General features: G+C 27.9%; 2 protein-coding genes across 3 annotated transcripts in view; one reads left to right on the forward strand and one right to left on the reverse strand.

Annotated features, from left to right (window-relative positions):
- Nucleotides 1-2,337, reverse strand: LOC125066713. The gene is made up of 5 exons (XM_047674945.1): nucleotides 2,188-2,337; nucleotides 1,293-1,343; nucleotides 828-914; nucleotides 267-500; nucleotides 1-136 (listed from the first exon to the last, which is right to left on the reverse strand). Exons 1-5 carry the CDS (start codon nucleotides 2,224-2,226, stop codon nucleotides 107-109), a joined length of 441 nt encoding a protein of 146 aa, XP_047530901.1. The 5' UTR covers nucleotides 2,227-2,337; the 3' UTR covers nucleotides 1-106.
- A 12,953-nt stretch (nucleotides 2,338-15,290) lies between these two features.
- The window catches only part of LOC125066896 (diuretic hormone class 2), a 40,586-nt gene continuing 36,972 nt past the window's right edge, over nucleotides 15,291-18,904 (forward strand). For both annotated transcript variants that reach the window (XM_047675208.1, XM_047675209.1), the window contains exon 1: nucleotides 15,291-15,331. The gene's annotated coding sequence lies outside the window, so the exon portion shown is untranslated. The remainder of the gene's footprint in view (nucleotides 15,332-18,904) is intronic.

An 18,904-nucleotide genomic window follows, 5' to 3' on the forward strand; every position in this document is an offset into this window, starting at 1 on the left:
CCATATTATTCAAATATTTATTTAAAAAGGTTATCAGTAAATCGTTGACACATTTTGTTTTATTTTAAATTATTAACTTGTGATATACCTATTCGTTTTCTGGTATTTAGCACTTCCACGCATCTTTCGGGCATTTCTGCAACAAAAAAGACATATATATGTATTAATATTTTCTTAAACTATTTTATTTACTGTAATAACTGACAAAATTAACCAAATACAAAATATCCATTAACAAAATACTACTTGTATTGTGCAAATAATACCTTTAACATAGCAATTCCTGTGCAAGTAAAAACGTCGTAGGCTCTGCAGGGATAATCAAGGTATTGCCTTAGGTCTTTGTCAACACAGTCTTTTATGGCTTTTTCTATAGCATCTTCCCAACCTTTGTGCCCTTCAAGCCACTGCCTGAGATGTGCCCTATATACCTCTTTGTTCAAAGTATGCTTGTCTACAAGGAAACCGGACTTTTCAAACACGCATTGGACATCGTTACACTGAAAGTTAAATTATTATTTGTGACTAGAATATAATGGCTGTACACCGATTTCATAACATTTTTCTTATTTTAATCAGCTGAATTACAAACACTAATTGACCATATAAAAATCAGAGCGATTCTTGCCTGAATGACCAAACAATCAACAATCTTCGGTTAAGATTAACGAGTTTCTTTTTACAGAATATTTTTAATTTACTATTCTACAACTTCTGATACGCTTCCTAAGGGAAAAGTGTTAAATGTTTTTCATGAAATATACAAAATTATCTTATAATGAATCTTAATTCAAAATTGTTATAATATAAATATTAAAATTGCTTACTGGACCCGGCAGTTTTGGGTTGGAGCATTCAGTTAAATATTTCTGTTCTCCTAATTCGGGAATATCACAACATGCTGATATGGGTTTCTAAAAACGTATAAGAATTATGAATAATGGCAATGGTATGAATAATGTATAACAATTATTTATTCAAATTAAGTTAAATTGGAAAGTATTAACAATTAATTGTATTTATTTTAAAACCATTTCTGTTTATTTTGAATTCATATTTGTAGGTCGTATTCGTCAGCCTCTAAAAAATTACAAAACAGTCGAAAATAATAAATGATAACAGTTTATCTGTATAAAAATTAAAAAATATATATTATATTATGTATGCACTTTAAAATCAGAATATTTTTATCCCGTAATATATTCTGTGTTGCCTGTAGAATGTGCTTTAACTGCAATCGTAACAGCATTAATATAATAGTTGTAGTTGTCATCTATGTGAGTATTACTTACAAGAGTGGCTCCTCTAGTTCTCTCTTGTGTCAAGAAATCTCCATTTACACTCTGAAAATGAAAATGATTTGTGTGAAAAATAAATAACCTTTTTTTATAAATAATACTCAAGTTTCCAAGTTCAGTCAGTCGTTTATTACAATGGATACACAAGTAATACAATATTTTAATTTCGATATCTAGCTATTTTTATAATCGTTTTATTTCTATTCCTGTCATGATTATTTTTATTTCAGTATGCCGTTGGCAGTAGTAATCCAAGTAACATCATTACGTGATATTACAAGTAACATCTTACTAAAGTCAACAAGTTAAAAATTAAGTTAACCCTTGTTGGGAATATAGATTGTACTTTAAAGAACCAGCAAGAAACCTGCTAGTTAACCTTTTGTACAAATTGAAATAGATAAGCACATTAATAGTTTACATATTCTGTATGTGAAACACTTTTTCATCATAAATGTTATACCTGTTAAATGAATGCGTCTAATTTGTTAGTGATTTAATAAAATAAACTTTGTGTAAATTCGCAGATATAAATTAAGTCTGTAACGAATAATTATAATTTAATGAATTGGTCTTCACAGTGTTATCACAAGGAATGTTGTTATCGTTTATCTTTTTATAAATTAATTTTTAAAAATAGGACACTTGCCTAATTTATATTGGTAATTTTACGAACAAACAATGGTTATCTACACTTATTGGTAATATTAATTTGTACAGCACCAATAATAACATAGGAATATTATTCCCGAAAATAATACGTAAATCATATGATATGATTAGAACGGATTAATAATAAACATTATAATGGTTGAATTACATACTTGCAAATATATAAGCATAGAAAAATATATTAGATTTTGATAAAAATCTCAGTTTGACTACTTACCAAAACAAATAATGTTACCGAAGTGAGCAATCGAAACATTTTTCACGTTCACCCCGTATTTCAATAAACAAAGTTACCGCGGGGATCTTTGCAAATAAACTGGAAAAAAAATACATTTGCACAATTGTGTACATATATACGAAGAGTTTGTAAACAACCATCGCTATCTCCAAGTCACGGGTCACGTAAAGAGAAATGACGCGAATGTTGAACTTCATATGAAATGACTTTTATGATTAAATCAATTAGTCTCATTAAATATTGATAAAGTTCATATTAAGTGTTGTTTGAATCTCAATCGTCATGAGGATAAATATATATAAATACATTTTTTGTGGCTTTAACTAATTTCAACATAAGCTAATTTACCAGTCGTATTATTATGTATTATTAAGAAAGAAAATAAAGTTTAATTAAAAAATTACAATTAAGGTAATAATAAAATTAAAATAAAAACTATATAACATTTGCGTAGCAATATATATATAAATATTATAATTACATTAAAATTGCATAATAAGATCACGTTTGTGAAATATTTTCTATAAACCTACGAAAGGTAATTTTTCGTAATAATATTAAGTCACGTGAAAATTGAGAGGCGGATTTAAAAATACTTGCATGTACTGTCGGTAAAAATATAGGACTATTTATTCCTGAAAACAAAGATTTCCCAGAGGATAGCCGATTTATTGTATCTCTATATCGAAATCGCCAACAAACAAATACTTTTTACTGCTAATTGGTAGATGGATGACCTTATAATTGAAGATAACTATTGTATATTTGAGGTATAATAATTATAGAGATAATATTAATATAATGAATACGTTATGAACATTCTACAATGTAAATACACATTCCTCCCTACATAATTTAATTTAACAGAATATATAAAAATGTGATTGTTTTATACTTATCTTATATATGCGGTTTAAATTAGGATGAAATTAGTTTTACATATGTAGACATCTACTATGTCTACAATGTTTAGCTGAAATAGAAAGTATACATATAAATACGTTTTAGGATGTCTTCATTTAACATGACATTGTGAAAATAATCTGCGTTCATTTGAAACGACACAAAGCCATTAATCGTAATAAAGATTCTATTGTAACTAAATTATCAATAAAATAATTGTTACTTTAATTATACGTATGTGATTTTTTTTTTGTGAAATTAACTTTATAATAAGTTAATAATATATTAATCGGTGCATAAGCTGTGCTAGACTATAAGAGAGTGGTTCTGTGTACGTGTAAGATTAGGCACTCTTCAGACTGTCAATGCTGTCAATACACTGTCTCTGTCGTTTAATCCCTGATGCTATTTTCTATTTTGTATCTTGTGACTCTAACTAATAATTATGTACCTCTTTGCCGTATGTATCATTATTAAATAAATGTGTTACTATTAGTTGTGTTATTAATAAATTTGATTCATACTCGAGTACTAAAAAAAACAAGAATATTTTCGTATCACATGTTTGGAATGCATGATCGTAATAACTTATTAAAATCTATTCAATTAGGAACATCAATTGAAGTCTATAAAAAGAAATTAAATGTTTAAGTACAGTTCCTATTTCCAGGTTGCGATATATTTGTTTATAGGTAAACAATTTTTCTTTTTGATATAAAACGAAATGTTTGGATTGTTTGTAAATGTAGTAATTTTACGTAAAGGTTCGCTCGAATACCTGTTCTGTTGTAACAAGCAGTTTGTAGTGTTATAAATTTTCTTTTATTGGAGGCATTACCTACAAATAATTGATTTTATGTTTATTTCTTATGTATAATAAGTATTCACTACTCAAACGCTGTTATACAGCATGTATATCATTTAAGGATTTTTGTTAAACAAGTTTTAAAAATAATAATAAACCTTTTTTTCATAATTACAGTGCTAATCATAATTATATATATATTGAATTATACAATCATAAACGGTAGTTAAAGATTTCTTCATTGATCTAGTCATCTAGTCATCGTGTGGACATCGTGTGGACATAAAGCCACAGATCCTTCCTGAAGGATTATGTGAGTTAGAGAAACAAAGTACATCTATGTTTGCACACTCATATTCTCACAATAACGTGTCCTACTTACTTGGCTAGTCTTCCTTGAGATTAATCGCCGTGACCGCAATCATCACATCCTCACAGTCATAAAAAAACATAAAAAGTAACAGCCTGATAGTGACCCACTACTGGGCTTTGGCCTCGGCTCTGAAATTAACTATAAGCACAAATTAAGCAGATAAAAATTCAGTGATGCTTGCCTGGGTTTGAACCCGCAATCATCATGCACGCATTCTATAATGTATTTTCTATTTTCATTAAATTTTAATTTAAAAATACAAGATAATGGTTAATTACAAATTCACTTATATTAAAAGAATTTTCTTGTTATTTTTATAAGTTTAAAGCGAAATCTTAGAAGAAGTAATTGATATCAGAACATTTAAAGTTCATTGATTCTATGTGTCGGTATCTGTCTGGGCGATGCCCATTAACGTGTAACGTGTACAATGCTTCTTAATGCTACATATTGAATTTCTCGAACGTAGTACTTCTTTTCATACCTTTTTGAAATTAGAAAATGTTTTAATGCTTCACATATATACCTACATAAGTAAATACCCGCAGTAGATATAAGAGACTACAGGCCAAGTGCTATACATCACGTTAAAAACAAGTTCACCAGTGCACCTTCTCCATTACTACCGAATGCTATGGGATCATTCCTCATCGTGACCTCTTCCCATTATACGATATGTGACAAGCAAAGCTATCTTAATGCTTTGTTTTTATTTACGCAAAGGATTTAATGAATATATACGGATAGACACTTTTATTTTAAAGTTTTTTTTCGCAATTACAAAAGTTTTTCTGCTCCGTAACTTGAACCAGGATAAATAATAGTATCTACTATGTACAGGAATTGCACATTTCGAAGATAGCGACCATGTTATGTACGTTTATATCACGCGCTTATAAAAATTGCAAATGGGTAATACAATTATTGTTATTATAACTGAAATTGTGTTTCGTTTAAGATGTTTTAAATATTTTAAGCTTTTCTGAAATATTGGTCATTAAATTTAAAAATAATAGCATACATTTGAAATTTCACGGATAAAATTATAAAATGATCTGTTCTGAACTGAGGCATGAAGCAACAACATTTTGCACCGCCGTGAATATCGAGATGAAAGTGTATATTTTGTACTTGCACACGAAGTGGGGGATGCCTGCTGATAATAATATATTTAAAGTTATTGAAATACAAAATTTATGAAAAATTTAAACCATATTAATTATCTCATTATCGGAAAAAAATTAATATGTTAAACGGCGTCCTTAATTCATTATGAGACTGAAATGTTGGTTTTAGTAGGGTAACGTAACGTAAGAAGTTTTTTATAAATTTTAAAAGCTGATGTAACTCTGATTAACATTTTTATTTACTTCGTGGTTCTATTTGTAAATATTTAGCGCCTGTCTAAAACATAGAGCAAAAGTCATAATAATACTAATAACACTTTTTTTTCTTAATGTTTGCGTATATTATACGAAATAATAATATATTTTTATGCTTTGTATGTACTGACATTTAAATTTTTTCATATAAAATTGAAAGACATTTTCTCCTTTACGTTGACTTTTTTAATTTTTTATTACAGTGTTAGCACGTGTATCGAATTCTAAAATAAAGCGCTTTTCCCACAGTTTTCCGATGTTATTTGAATAAACCGCGCTTGTATTGTAGAACGTTATCGCCTTATCTCAAGTGAAAACAAAGCGTGAGTGCATTCGCCAAAGCTCTTTTACAAAATGGCTTTTATAACATATTGCGTGATAGCTTTTTTGTTACCGATAGTACTATGTTTTCAGTTTATATTCGTTAAGTCAATTTGTCTAGAACACGGAATTGAACAATGACTGATACTTTAAAATTGAAATATTTTTTTAGAATAATTGAGAACATTTGATGAAGTAGTACTGAGAAGTATAATCGTCGAACTAAAACTATTCGTTATTCTGTACATTATGTATTTGCTCGCAACTATGATGATTAAAAATATGTAATTATTTTGTTAAATAACTAATACCATTAGTTTTATAATATTTATTTACATGAATTATTAATTATTATTACTATATTACGATATTTTGTTCCAATTGCAATGTATTAAAACTGATATCATTAAATTAAATATTCATTCGTTTTCATACAAAAATGAAAGCGATTTTGGAATGCAATTTGAATATCATAATTCTGTTTTCTGTGCCTTTTTTGTATGCCTTATTATTAAAGATGTAATATTTAGTTACCAAGTTCAGTTGGTAATCTGATTTGTGACATGATTTTTTTAATAATTAATATAATAGCAACCGTTATGAACATAATTTCATCCTAAGCCGAATTCTTAAAAAGTTTCAAAAATATCAAAAGAGCCTATTCGATTCAAATGTAGTGGCCGAATACATATGTATAAAAATAAACTAAACGGAAGAGTGGATTTTTTATATCTTATACCTATTTAGGTAATAAGTTTTAGTATAGCAAGTATACGGGTTTTAGTATGGCAAGTATACGGGTACGAGTTATCTTATGATAATCGGTAACTGTACGATTATGAAAATACGTTTTTCGGATTCATATTTTCTTACTGCCAGCACTCATAGTTCGTAAAATTTTGCTGTTTTGAAGGTAAGATCGGTCTTGAGGGTAATTTAATTTTATGGAGTTGGGAGATAAGTGGATTTATATGATATAAAACTTAATTGATGATAGAGCTTCGTGCAAGCTCGTCTGGATTGGTACCATCCACTTATCATAAATATACCGCAAAACAGCATACGTACTCTGTTTTTTACTATTGTTGCGATTCACAGGCTTAAGGGACATAAATCTTATTAAATATTTCTTATTGTGACAATGTTTATGTGCAGTGTTGGCCACTTACAATCAGATGCCTATTTGCCAGTAAGCTAATCTATTTTCAACAAAAAATGGTACCTGGAATGCATTTCAATGTATGTACATTTAAGATAATACGTGTTAACTTTTGATTAGCCAACGAATGTAGAAACAGCTTAAGAATAATCCGTGAAAACTGTATCAGAGTTCCTGTCCACGTATTGACTTTGCAACAATCATTTATAACTTTATTTGTTTAGATGCTTTATTGCACAACATATAAGTAAACTGATAATATATGAGAAACCAAAAAAAATATTACTATGTTCAGTGCTATTAAAATACAATCTTTGATTTTACAATACTGCATCGCAACTAGATCAGTTTGTGATTCAGAAGAAATAGGAGCAGACTTATAACTAAACACTTTAAACGAGATCCATTATCAAATTAATTTTATACATTTTATTTTCTCCATCAATACATTAGTGCCATGAGCAGATCGTCATCACAGCAGAAACAACTTTTTTGAAATTCTCCTATTTTAAAAAAGGTAGTATGATCGCAGTTAAATTTTAAATAAAACTGATCTCTAATATATTATTGCTCTAAATGTTATATTAAAAAATAGTAATCTCGTAGTTATGTTAAGAGAATTCGATAAATAAAAAGGGACCATTTTGTCGTCTAGGAGTCTAAGTTTTAATTTGGGTCGGATCATCCTTTCCAAATTTGTACTCTTCTGTCGGTACTAAGAAAACAGACCATGGAAATATAGTATGTAGTATTATATTTTCCCAATATTTTTTCTTCTTATTTAATATGATTGCTTTATTTTACATCGTTTCGGGTTACGCACGACATAAGATCACTTGTATTAGGACATAGATTTTATGCGTCGTAAAACTCTACATAGAGCAAATAGACGAAGGAGTGACGCATCTCGGCCAAATTACACCATCGTACACATGAAGAGATTATTGACAATTAAATGTAGTTATTAGAATTTTTCACAGTATATTAGGCGCTTGGACGTATGTTTAGTACTATGCATTACATACGACTTTTCCTTGTTGTCTTGATAACTTTATAATAGAATTATTATTTTATATTCATAATCTAATATCTAGAGTTACTTTAAATAATCTAGAGTTACTTTAAATTTTACTGAATGTGTGTTCATATCGTTAAATTAAAATGCCCTTAATTTCATTAGTACAATTATTACATCGTAGTTTTGAAATAAATATATATAAAACCTTTATTGTAATCTTTATTTTTATAATAATAATAATACATCAGAAGTAAATTTATTATTATAAAAACACAATGTGAAAAAGTAATTGTTGCTAAAATATTTTAACTAAAATAAATAGTTAATCTAAATACCTTCATCTTATGATCTGTGTTAATATGTAGGTTTGTGTGTTTGTATGTTCATTTTATTTTCATTTGAGTTGCTCAAAATAATTGTGATGTAGGTACCTACTCCATTTTTAAACAGCCGTACTTTGTACTTTTATAACAATTAATAGTTCTAAATATATAATACACATATAAGGTGGCATTTATTGCCCTTTAGACCTAACCTAATAAATTAAAAGTAAAATAAACCACATTACTAAGTATTTCAGTTTATAGCCTATGTTTTACTATCAGCACATTGTGGTTCCGCAACTACATTACGGATTTAGTACCATTTATCCCATCAATTTAACAAATCACTTATCTCGTAGTTTATTTGCAGTTTGAGTCGTTAATTTTCTAAAGTAATTTATCGGGAGCGTGTATTTAGTAATTATTTTTTGCATAAATTATCGTAATTAGGTGTATATGAAATGTTAAACTTTGAGAATCTTTTGAAAATTTTCTCTGAGTTCAAAAAATAAGTAAAGTATAGGACTTTTTGTAATACAAAATAAAATAAAGTCATTATCTGTATTTTTATGGTTACTTTGAAAGCTTTGTACCGCCATCATTTATTTTATATTATTTAGTATGTACCTTTGTAATGTTTATAATAGTTGAGATAATATCTTACGGTTATTTCTTCATACAGTCGAGTAGTCAAACGCGCAAGTAGAAAAACAATTTAAATAACGTTATGGTGACGTTGTGTGATTTATTTACTTTCATGAAATATTTTGCATATATTTTTTTTCTGATAGGCCGACAAATCGGCCACATGATGGTAAGGGTTACCTTTGCCCATAAATACCAACAGTGCACTACAAGCCACGGTACATAAGATGGACATCTACAGCGGCTCATTTAGGCGGGCCTGCACTAAGAGTCAACAATATTATACCAATAATAGTAGTTAATAAATTCGAGTAACAATTAGTATAAAATAATAATTACTCGAAAAATATAACTTATTTAATTGCTCTAATTTGTTTTATTTTTTCTATTTTTAATTGATTTATTATTTATATACTAACTAATTCATATTCCTTCATATTACTGAATTGAACTCGAGCTAAGTAAAGTAGATTTCTTAAAGCACAACAAACCTTAATATTGCTCTAAATCCGCTTGTCATGTTAACGCAACTAACTAATAATATACAATATATTTATATAAGTTAACTTCGATACTTGTTAGTAACCCAATTAATTTTAAGATGTTTTAAAAATAGAATATTATCACATTTTAATATGATAAGGATCTGTGAGCTGAAATTATTTCACAGTGTTACCATTAGTTGATAGTTATTTTTTTAAACATTGTATTAATTTACGCTTTAAAATATAAGTATTGTAATTAAAGATAGAGTACTTATCTTAAGCAACAGTAATTGATATTCAACTTCCTTAATTATTTAGATAATCCAACGATTAGTGACGAAATATCTAAAAGATACACTCTCCTATGACCTGAATCCGCCACTTGTATACCCGATACTCTGTGGAACGTGGGCGCCTATCTTACTCGTTCACATCACACCAATCATATTTTCTTTTGTTTGATGACGACGCTATTGTCTGACGCCAGAAATGTACCGTCTTAGATGATATTGTTTGACATCGAGCTTTTTATTATACGGTGATGTTATTACATTATTTCTTAAGACGTAAATTGATTAGTTGAAGGAGGAGTTTATATTAAGAACAAATATTTCAAAATAAAACTTTTAATTATTAATCATAAGTGATATTAGACTTATTGTGTACTTAATTTGATTAATGAGTAAATAGTATTATTTAATAATGGATAAAGCAACCCGACACAATCAGAGATATGGCCTGTTGCTCCTTGCTTTGCCTGCTTAACTGCTGAGGAGAAAAGCCTTATAATTTTTATATTAATCCGAATCTTCAAATATGGAATTGTGTTCGATTTTTTCAATTTAAATCTAAGTATTTGGTTTAGCGGTCAATAAAATTGTATGTATTGTATGTTTGTAAATTACTTTGTCTGGTAGAAAAAGCTAATAAACTTAAAAAAATACATAACGAGTATAGCACAAAACAGAAACGAGAGCGGATCAAAAAGGGATCCAGATGATGGTCCAATTCCACATTGTATTAGATATACGTGTTTATATTTTAGCAATTTAGAGAACGAATTAAAGGCAATATATTATTCACGACAATAAACTAGGTTTGCTATTTGTGCTATAATGACCAAAGAAAATTTTAAGAACCAAGGCACGCACTGCACGCTCGTAACGAAGCAATTGATTAAGCATTAGTTGGGAACGGAACGGTTACTATATTTCCTTAGTTTATTTTATACGAAGGAAAAAATCCTGTAAAAAGTTTTATATTGCACACATTTAAGTGAATGGCTTCTATCCTTATTTATAACTCGAAAATGAAAAATATTATTGAAGATCTTTATAAATGTATCGAGTACATCAGTAACTATTAAAATGTTGAAATTTCATGTCAGTTTTATTTAATAATCTCATAAGACTACTTCGACCTACAGTGCTTAGGGCTCATGGTGCGTATTTCAAACTATTTCAAAATAGCAGGATGTTATGGAATCGGAAAAATATTTAACATATATATGCATATATATTAAATGTTTATTAACTCAGATCTCTGTCATAACCGATTTGGAAAATTATTTTTTTGTTTGTTTGGGCAAACGGGCAGTATAAAGTATACATTATGCTATACTGCCCTTTTGGTCCCGTTTAAATTTGAAGAAGATATTTGATGTCTGTTATTTTTTTTTGTTAAAATTTTGTGTTTTGTTCAAATATAATATATTAAAGTCGTTGTCGATATTCTGAATTGTATATATGTATATTACAACAAACGTTGAGCGGTTGGCGGTCACAGCTTTGCATGGATTTTCTTGAAATTTCAACATCATGAAAATATATGTTTCGTACTCATGAAATTGTGACAAGATAAAACATATTTTTAGATGTTAAATTCTCTAAGATCCTCATTACCACATCGAATTGAATTTTTTCTTTAAAATGACGAGTTTCTTGGCAGCTGTTTCATTTTAAAGTTGAAGTACATTTTTCTAGACTAAGAAAGCTTAACTATTTCACGTAGCCTGCAGTTCGTAAAGTTTTACAATAATAGGTACTAAAGTTCAGGCTTCTAAGCTTCATTTTCAAATATTTTAATTACTTTTATCCTCAAATTAAACTACTTACAGACCAAAAAGTGTATGGTTTGTTTAATAAGATTATCGCGATTCGCTGTAGTTAATATTATTTAATTTGCTTAAAATACTTAGTTTGTTTTAATACAGTCTGTATTGAAGTGTCTGTATATTACCTCCCCTACCTTCATAAATAAAAATCAAAAAAGCAAAGCAACCGATGCTTAGGTCTAAGACACATTATTAATATACGACAGCAACCGATTCCGCGATATACTTATACACATAAAAAAAATTGTCATGATAATACTCATCATAAAACTTATCATTGAAACTAGAAAATAACATTATGGATACATGATTTTAGAGTGGTTCATAGTAATTACGTAGTAACACAATAAATCTACTTATAATTTATTATATTATGTTTTGCTAACCTACAAAGATTAAAAATATTTATATGTGAACAGAATATTATATTCAACGGGATTAGTAAAGGTTATATAATAAATAATGTATTTTATTCAAGAAAGAATATAATTTTTCTATCTAATATACATTAAGTAAATTATTTCAAGCGCTATTTACTCATAAAGATATATCTTCGTTCGTAATCGTTTGTACGTATTTTTATTTAATTTTATATAATAACATCCAGTTTCTATACTAGGACACAGCATTTCGAGATTGTTTTGTAGCAGAATACGTATACTTAATACAACTATCGAAGCGAGTCTTCCCAAAGTATTTATATTATTTATATAAGAGATTATCTATTTACATCGTTTTTAGCAGAACCGAAATTGTATATAAACTATAAAGTAAATGGATACAATTCCGCCTTTACAAATCATCATCAAAAGTCATATGCTACTACTACAAATCAAGAGTTCATCTCATCCGTTTTAAAAATGAAATATTCATATCAGTAAAAAATATTTAGAATCCTTTACGGTAACTTTCTTTTGATTTGTAAAACGGGAAAATAAGAAGCTAAATGGAATGAAATTCAATACGTTTTCCATTCGTCTAAAGATGCAATTTATTGTACGTGAGTCACTGAGATGTAAAACGATGAGATTTTCCTCCTCATGATCGACAACTTTAAGCAGGCGTTAAAACAACTTGAGAAGTTTTAAAGACTTCATAACTTCGTAAGTTACTTCATAACAATATTTCCATTTTTATTTTTTTCTATTACATGCGTTTAGATATTTAATAAATATTATTTATTAAATATCTAAATTATTATTAATTCTTATTAGTATTTTTTTAAGAGATATGAAAAAAAACATATAAAATATTATATTACCTTGGATAAAATTTTTAAAGGTTATATCGTACATCGTGTCGATGCTTAACACTAGGCAAGTCCACGGTCAAACGCTAGCCTATTAAGGGTAAAAAATCAAATTTAGATACAAGAAAACTATCAACATTGTCTCGTCTTAAAATTATGATAAGAACGCGAATAACAGTAGAGTTATTTTAATTAACAACAATTTCTAAAAATAATTATTTGAAATAAATCGCCATCGGGCATTGTGCTCAAGAATTTTTAGTTACTTAATATTTTTTTCATTGTTGTAGAAAACCAAGTTAATTATTAATGATATTTAAAACTATGTATAGAAAAAATAGAAAAACTTAAAAGATTTATTGATTTTTAATGATTTATTATGATTTCAAACAAGGTACAATTACTACATATAAACAAACGATTTATTATTGATTCGCTACTAAAAGTAGGTTCAAGACGTTTTTTGTATTTTTTTATAGTACTGATATTGACTTATATAAAAAAAATCATGCAATATACTCAAAAACGAATAACCGTTAACCGTTGAACTACCCATAGACGGTATACTACCAGAAAAATGATATGTAACAAAGATACATTTATTATAATTCAAATCAAAATAAACTTCATCATCAGTCAATCACAATCTGCTGGATATAGGCCTCTAATAAAGTGCACCCGGATATCCGCCTTCCTCATCCAGTCAGGACTCTCTATATATTACAGGTAATCGCTTCACTTGCGGATCCACGATCTCTTATAGGACTCTTCTACACCAATAGCCATTGCTCCTTCGGCATATGTAACTAGCCCACTGCCACTTCAGTTTGCTATTTTATACTTTAAAGATACTCCAAGCATAACTCGCACAGTAGCACGCTAAGTGAACTTAAATTTGTGGACACGTCCCGCAGTTAGTATCCATGCTTCATCACCGTAAGCTATGGTAGGTAAGACACATTGATTGAAAACTTGCGTTTTGAAACATATAACAATGTTACTTTACAAGCAGTTTTTAGTCTAATTTTATGTTCTTTAATTAAATTTAAAGCTTCTTCTGATTGATGAAGAATACCAAGAAGTACTGGATTAAATGGTTACTTTTTCATGGTCGTCACTTTCACTTTTTCATTTCATGATATACGTGTAATAATCATATAATGCAAATAAAATGTATCGTTATGGAAATGAACGAATATTAGTACACCAGAACGGCTGTATGGATCTGGATGAATTTTAACACAGATATAGGTTATAGAATGGGAAAACGCAAAGGCACCTTTATCCGGGAAAAGTATATGCATCACATAAGGATTGATTTGTTTTCATTTTTCTCAGAGCATTGCATGATTTTTTTGCAAAGTGGTAGCTAAGGGCTAAGTGAATGACAAAATATGTTTTTATCCCGGAAAAATGTACTTTTTCTGTGGGATAGCATACAGACGAATGACTCGTTAGATTGTAATCCATAGTCTGCATCTAATGAACCAATTTAAAAAAAAATGTTCAATCATCAGAAAGTCAATTTATAGAGGAGTAACATAGACTATACATTATTTTAGTTATACTAAAATTTTAACGTGAAATATTAGTATTTATGAAACAAGAAGAAAACGTGTTCTATCTGCGTGTGCTGACTAAATATTAAAAAAAAAAGATCTTTAGTAAATCTAGTAAATCATATATTTATCATATAGTAAATAAAACATAGTAACCGATTTTATGTCGGATATAAGTTAAAAACAACGAAAAATCGCTAATCAACACTTCGAAAAGTCAGAAATGCGCGCTGTGGGATCGAACTTTTGCATTGCAATCCAATCTCAAAAATAGGTTTTTGCTGCTTTCTTATAATTGATAAATTGGTATCTACTTTATAATGTCACAATTTAGGTAGATTTTTGTCGCAAACTGAATGATAGTCGAAGCTAGGGGTTCATTTAGTCATCTATATAATCTTCTATAGAATATAATATTCCTTATTTATTAATACAATTTTTAAGCATATTTTTACAATTTATTTATTGGTAAATATAAAATGATGCATGGAATTAATTATTGAATATATATAAAAAAATCTTTTATAATTTAATTGTAAAAGCAGTGACTGTACTTAATTATTTTCAGTTTAAAAATATTTTACGTAATTTATAATAAGTAAGTGATATTATGATAAGGAAAAAAATATTCGTAACTTTTAATTTTGATTCGTCAAATCAGAAAGTAAACTCTGTTAGCGCGCAGTGGGCGGCTGGGTATGGTATATAAGGGTGGTTCTGGGCGGGCGGCGGCACAACACTTGTTGCCCTCACCAAGCCTGGTCGCTGAAGCCTACTGACATTATCAAGTAAGTAGATAGGATTATTTTACATTTATACATATAATTTCATTTTCTTGACGATATTTCATATTATTTTGATATAACTTTAAGAAAAACTTTAGTTCGTTACTTTATTAATTAAAAGCAATAATTGCTAGTAAAGTTTGCTTTTTTATACCGTAAAAGTTTCAAACTATGCAAACAATGATAATAGTAATAAAATTTATTGCATAATTAACAATTAATTCGAAAGTAAGTTATATTTTACCCCAGTTTATAGTCCAGATATTTAAAATAATTTAATATTCAACTTTTCTAATAATTTTTACTACTTTATTTTAACGAAGTTCATAATTTATCGAAATGATCGTAAAAGTTCTAAAGTTCCGCACTTGAAGCGATAAGGGATTGTAACTTAAAAGTGCAATCATAATTTTATCGAAGTGTTTATAAATCCATTACTGAATATTGTATGAATAAATGTTTACTGAAGCTAAGTAACAATACATATAATAACAATTATTTTTTCATGTCAGATCTAAAAAAAATAGTTTTACATTTGCCATTTTCATTTCTTCATACGTAACTAATGAAATCCCTTTCCATTTTATATAGTACATGTTACATACGTATTTACGTATGCAACATTACACACACATAAAAAATCTATCGGATCACTTAAGAAATTTCTTATATAATTCTCCAAGGAAATAATATATTTACGGTCGAATTTAAGAGAATGCAACTCTATTTTGATATTCCAATTTTCTAATGAGAACATCTTAATTTAACACTTGTGAATTTAATTTCGAAAAACAAAAATAAACTTGTCTTTGTTCTTTACTAAATTCGTTACAGAAAGATAATATTGTCTTAATGAAATGCAAATTAGTTTTACCTTTTGAAATACTTAACTACATACGTACACTCCCTTACGAATTTTTGTAAATTTGTTTCAGACACGAGTATGGTAATTATGTATGAATAAATAATTCTTTTTTTTTCATAATTATTTTGATTTCAAGTATTTCAGAATGTAGATTTCTCATTACTGAAATGTTTTTTCAAATCGAAATTGAAAACATATAACATATTCTAAAATTATACAACTCTTTTCGAGGTTTTGGCAATCAACCTTAGAAGGGAAAATACTTTTAATAAATATTTTCGAAAATTATTTTATACCATATTACGTTTCAAAGCAAGTTCTTGCATCAACGATTAATAAAATTAACGAAACTCGTCGCGCTTAGTTTTAATGACTAAGACACTTTGTCCATTCTGTTGCAGTGTTTGAATATTTCCATTTATTTTTTATATAATCTTTACAATTTTCTTTTTGAACAAAGGATATCGATAAAATGTAAAAAATGTCATACAATACAAAGAAAAATTATGAACAAAAAGGTTCATCGAAGTATTTCTTATATTTCTTTATCAAACCATACTTAGATTTGAATGTTGATTATTTTATCAAGATTATTAAAAAAGTCTATGAAAAACAATTATGATTTACAAAATTATAAGAGGTTTTAAGCAAAGGAAAAAAGTATGAGAGAAATAATCCAATTAACGATTCTTATCTTTTACAATCTTAATTATTAACTTTAGCCGTGCTCTTTATGAAAAAAAGCTACATCTAACGGTAATAATAAATACATTTGTATAGAAATATCGACAAAGGTGAGGTAAGTTTAAGATATTGCGAATAATATCTATCAATGCGTTTGAAAATAGTATATCAACCATTTGACAACGAAAATGGCAACGTTTCAAAACTGGGCGCAAATTTTTATATTAGGTCAGTTTAGGCAAAAATTCCAAAGGAAAGGCATAATTCCGAGACCTCCATTATCATATTACGTTGTGGCTGTTACCATAAAATTAGGATATTATAATTTGATCTTTCGAGCGCTTAATCGCGGACTATGAGGTCATTTTATTTTCTACCACAGATCACAAAAAGTACAAATCGATCATTTTTCTTTACTATATAAACACTTTCATTTTGGTCGATATTTATTCATATGAATCTAAAATATTATATGCTTTTATGCAACGTCCATAGGATTGTGTTGAAACTTTATATACAGTTGTTGTTGGTACTTATGAACGAGTTTCTTGTATAATAACGTACTATAAATGGTGAGTGAGTCGAGTCCGATAATAATTTACGAAAAATTTAATAGACAGAAATACGTTTCGGCATTCTGTAGAGATTAAGACTTGGTTGAAATCTATATTAAAAATGTATTTGTTGTCGTTTATATCGAACAGAAAAAAAGCTAAAACCGTGTTCGTTCGTAATACAAAATTCATATTCATTTTTTTATTTTGAAGCAATACATTTGGATATTCAGTATCATAAATCTACGATTCCTTTTTTACCAGAATAATTTAGTCATTTACTGTCGACATTTTGTTTAAATTCGAATATATAAATCTTATTACTGGAAATATAAACGATAGCGCACTTCCATTCTTTTTGACGAATGAATTTTATCCGAATTTGATTGTTTTTATCGAAAAATGATTGTTATAATATTATACATACATTCGTTTTCTGACGATTCAATTTCCTTAAAACGTTAAGCCGATTTCATATAAATGTCAAGTAAGATATTGGTATAAATTTACACATGAATACGATGAATATTTACTTTTGTTGTATGAAAAAATCTAAATTCAATACGTATACACTCAGTCTACTTTCATTATTGAAAGTTTCTTTATAAGCTTTAGAGAGTGTATGAATAAAAGGATAACTACATATTAATTTTAAAATAGATAATATATAAAAATAATATCGTTTATTTATGATGATATTGACCTAGAACAAAAATTAAGGGCAGATAAATATCAACCGGGAAATAGGATAACAGAAATTACCCTCCGTTCTTTATTATACTTTTTAATCAAAACTTCTAAACATTTAATGACTGTATTGAGAACTTGAAATAATTACATAAAAAAGTTCTTTAATTGCGATTTGTAATGTTTGGATAATTTAAGTAAATATACTTTATAGAGTTAAAATACGCAATAATAATAAAAAAAAATTATTTTTTATTATTATTAGTATATGTAGTATACATGTCAATATTTTAACTTCTCTTTAAGTAAAAGCCCTTAAAAAAGTCTTTAAACATATTTATTAATTTAATAATAGGTAATATTTTGCAAGAATCGCTTAATACTATCAGCTCGTATTTGGATCACTAGCTTCAAAAACCGTACGGTAACAGAAACTAACCAGGAACCTCACAGGAAACTCATTCTGGAAACTTCAAAATGTACGAACTTTGTTAATAACAAAGGATTTTTTTTTTTGTTGGTTGGTAAATAAAAATATATTTGTGCAATTACAACAAGATTAAAATTATTTCAAAAGGAGGAGATTTCTTTTAAAATTTGAAAGTTTAGTTATAACTTTATAAATCCGAAATCTACTTTGACGTGTTCTATTATTTAGAAAATAATTCAGAAACTGAGCGTTTTAGAAGTTTACTAAACAAAAAGTTAACATAAATGGAACGAACGATATCTCAAACTGAAGTAAGAAAAGGGTGTCAGTTATTAAATATTCTTCTACTACTCGCA

This window comes from Vanessa atalanta, chromosome 10, assembly GCF_905147765.1.
Source record: "Vanessa atalanta chromosome 10, ilVanAtal1.2, whole genome shotgun sequence".
NCBI lineage: Eukaryota > Metazoa > Arthropoda > Insecta > Lepidoptera > Nymphalidae > Vanessa > Vanessa atalanta.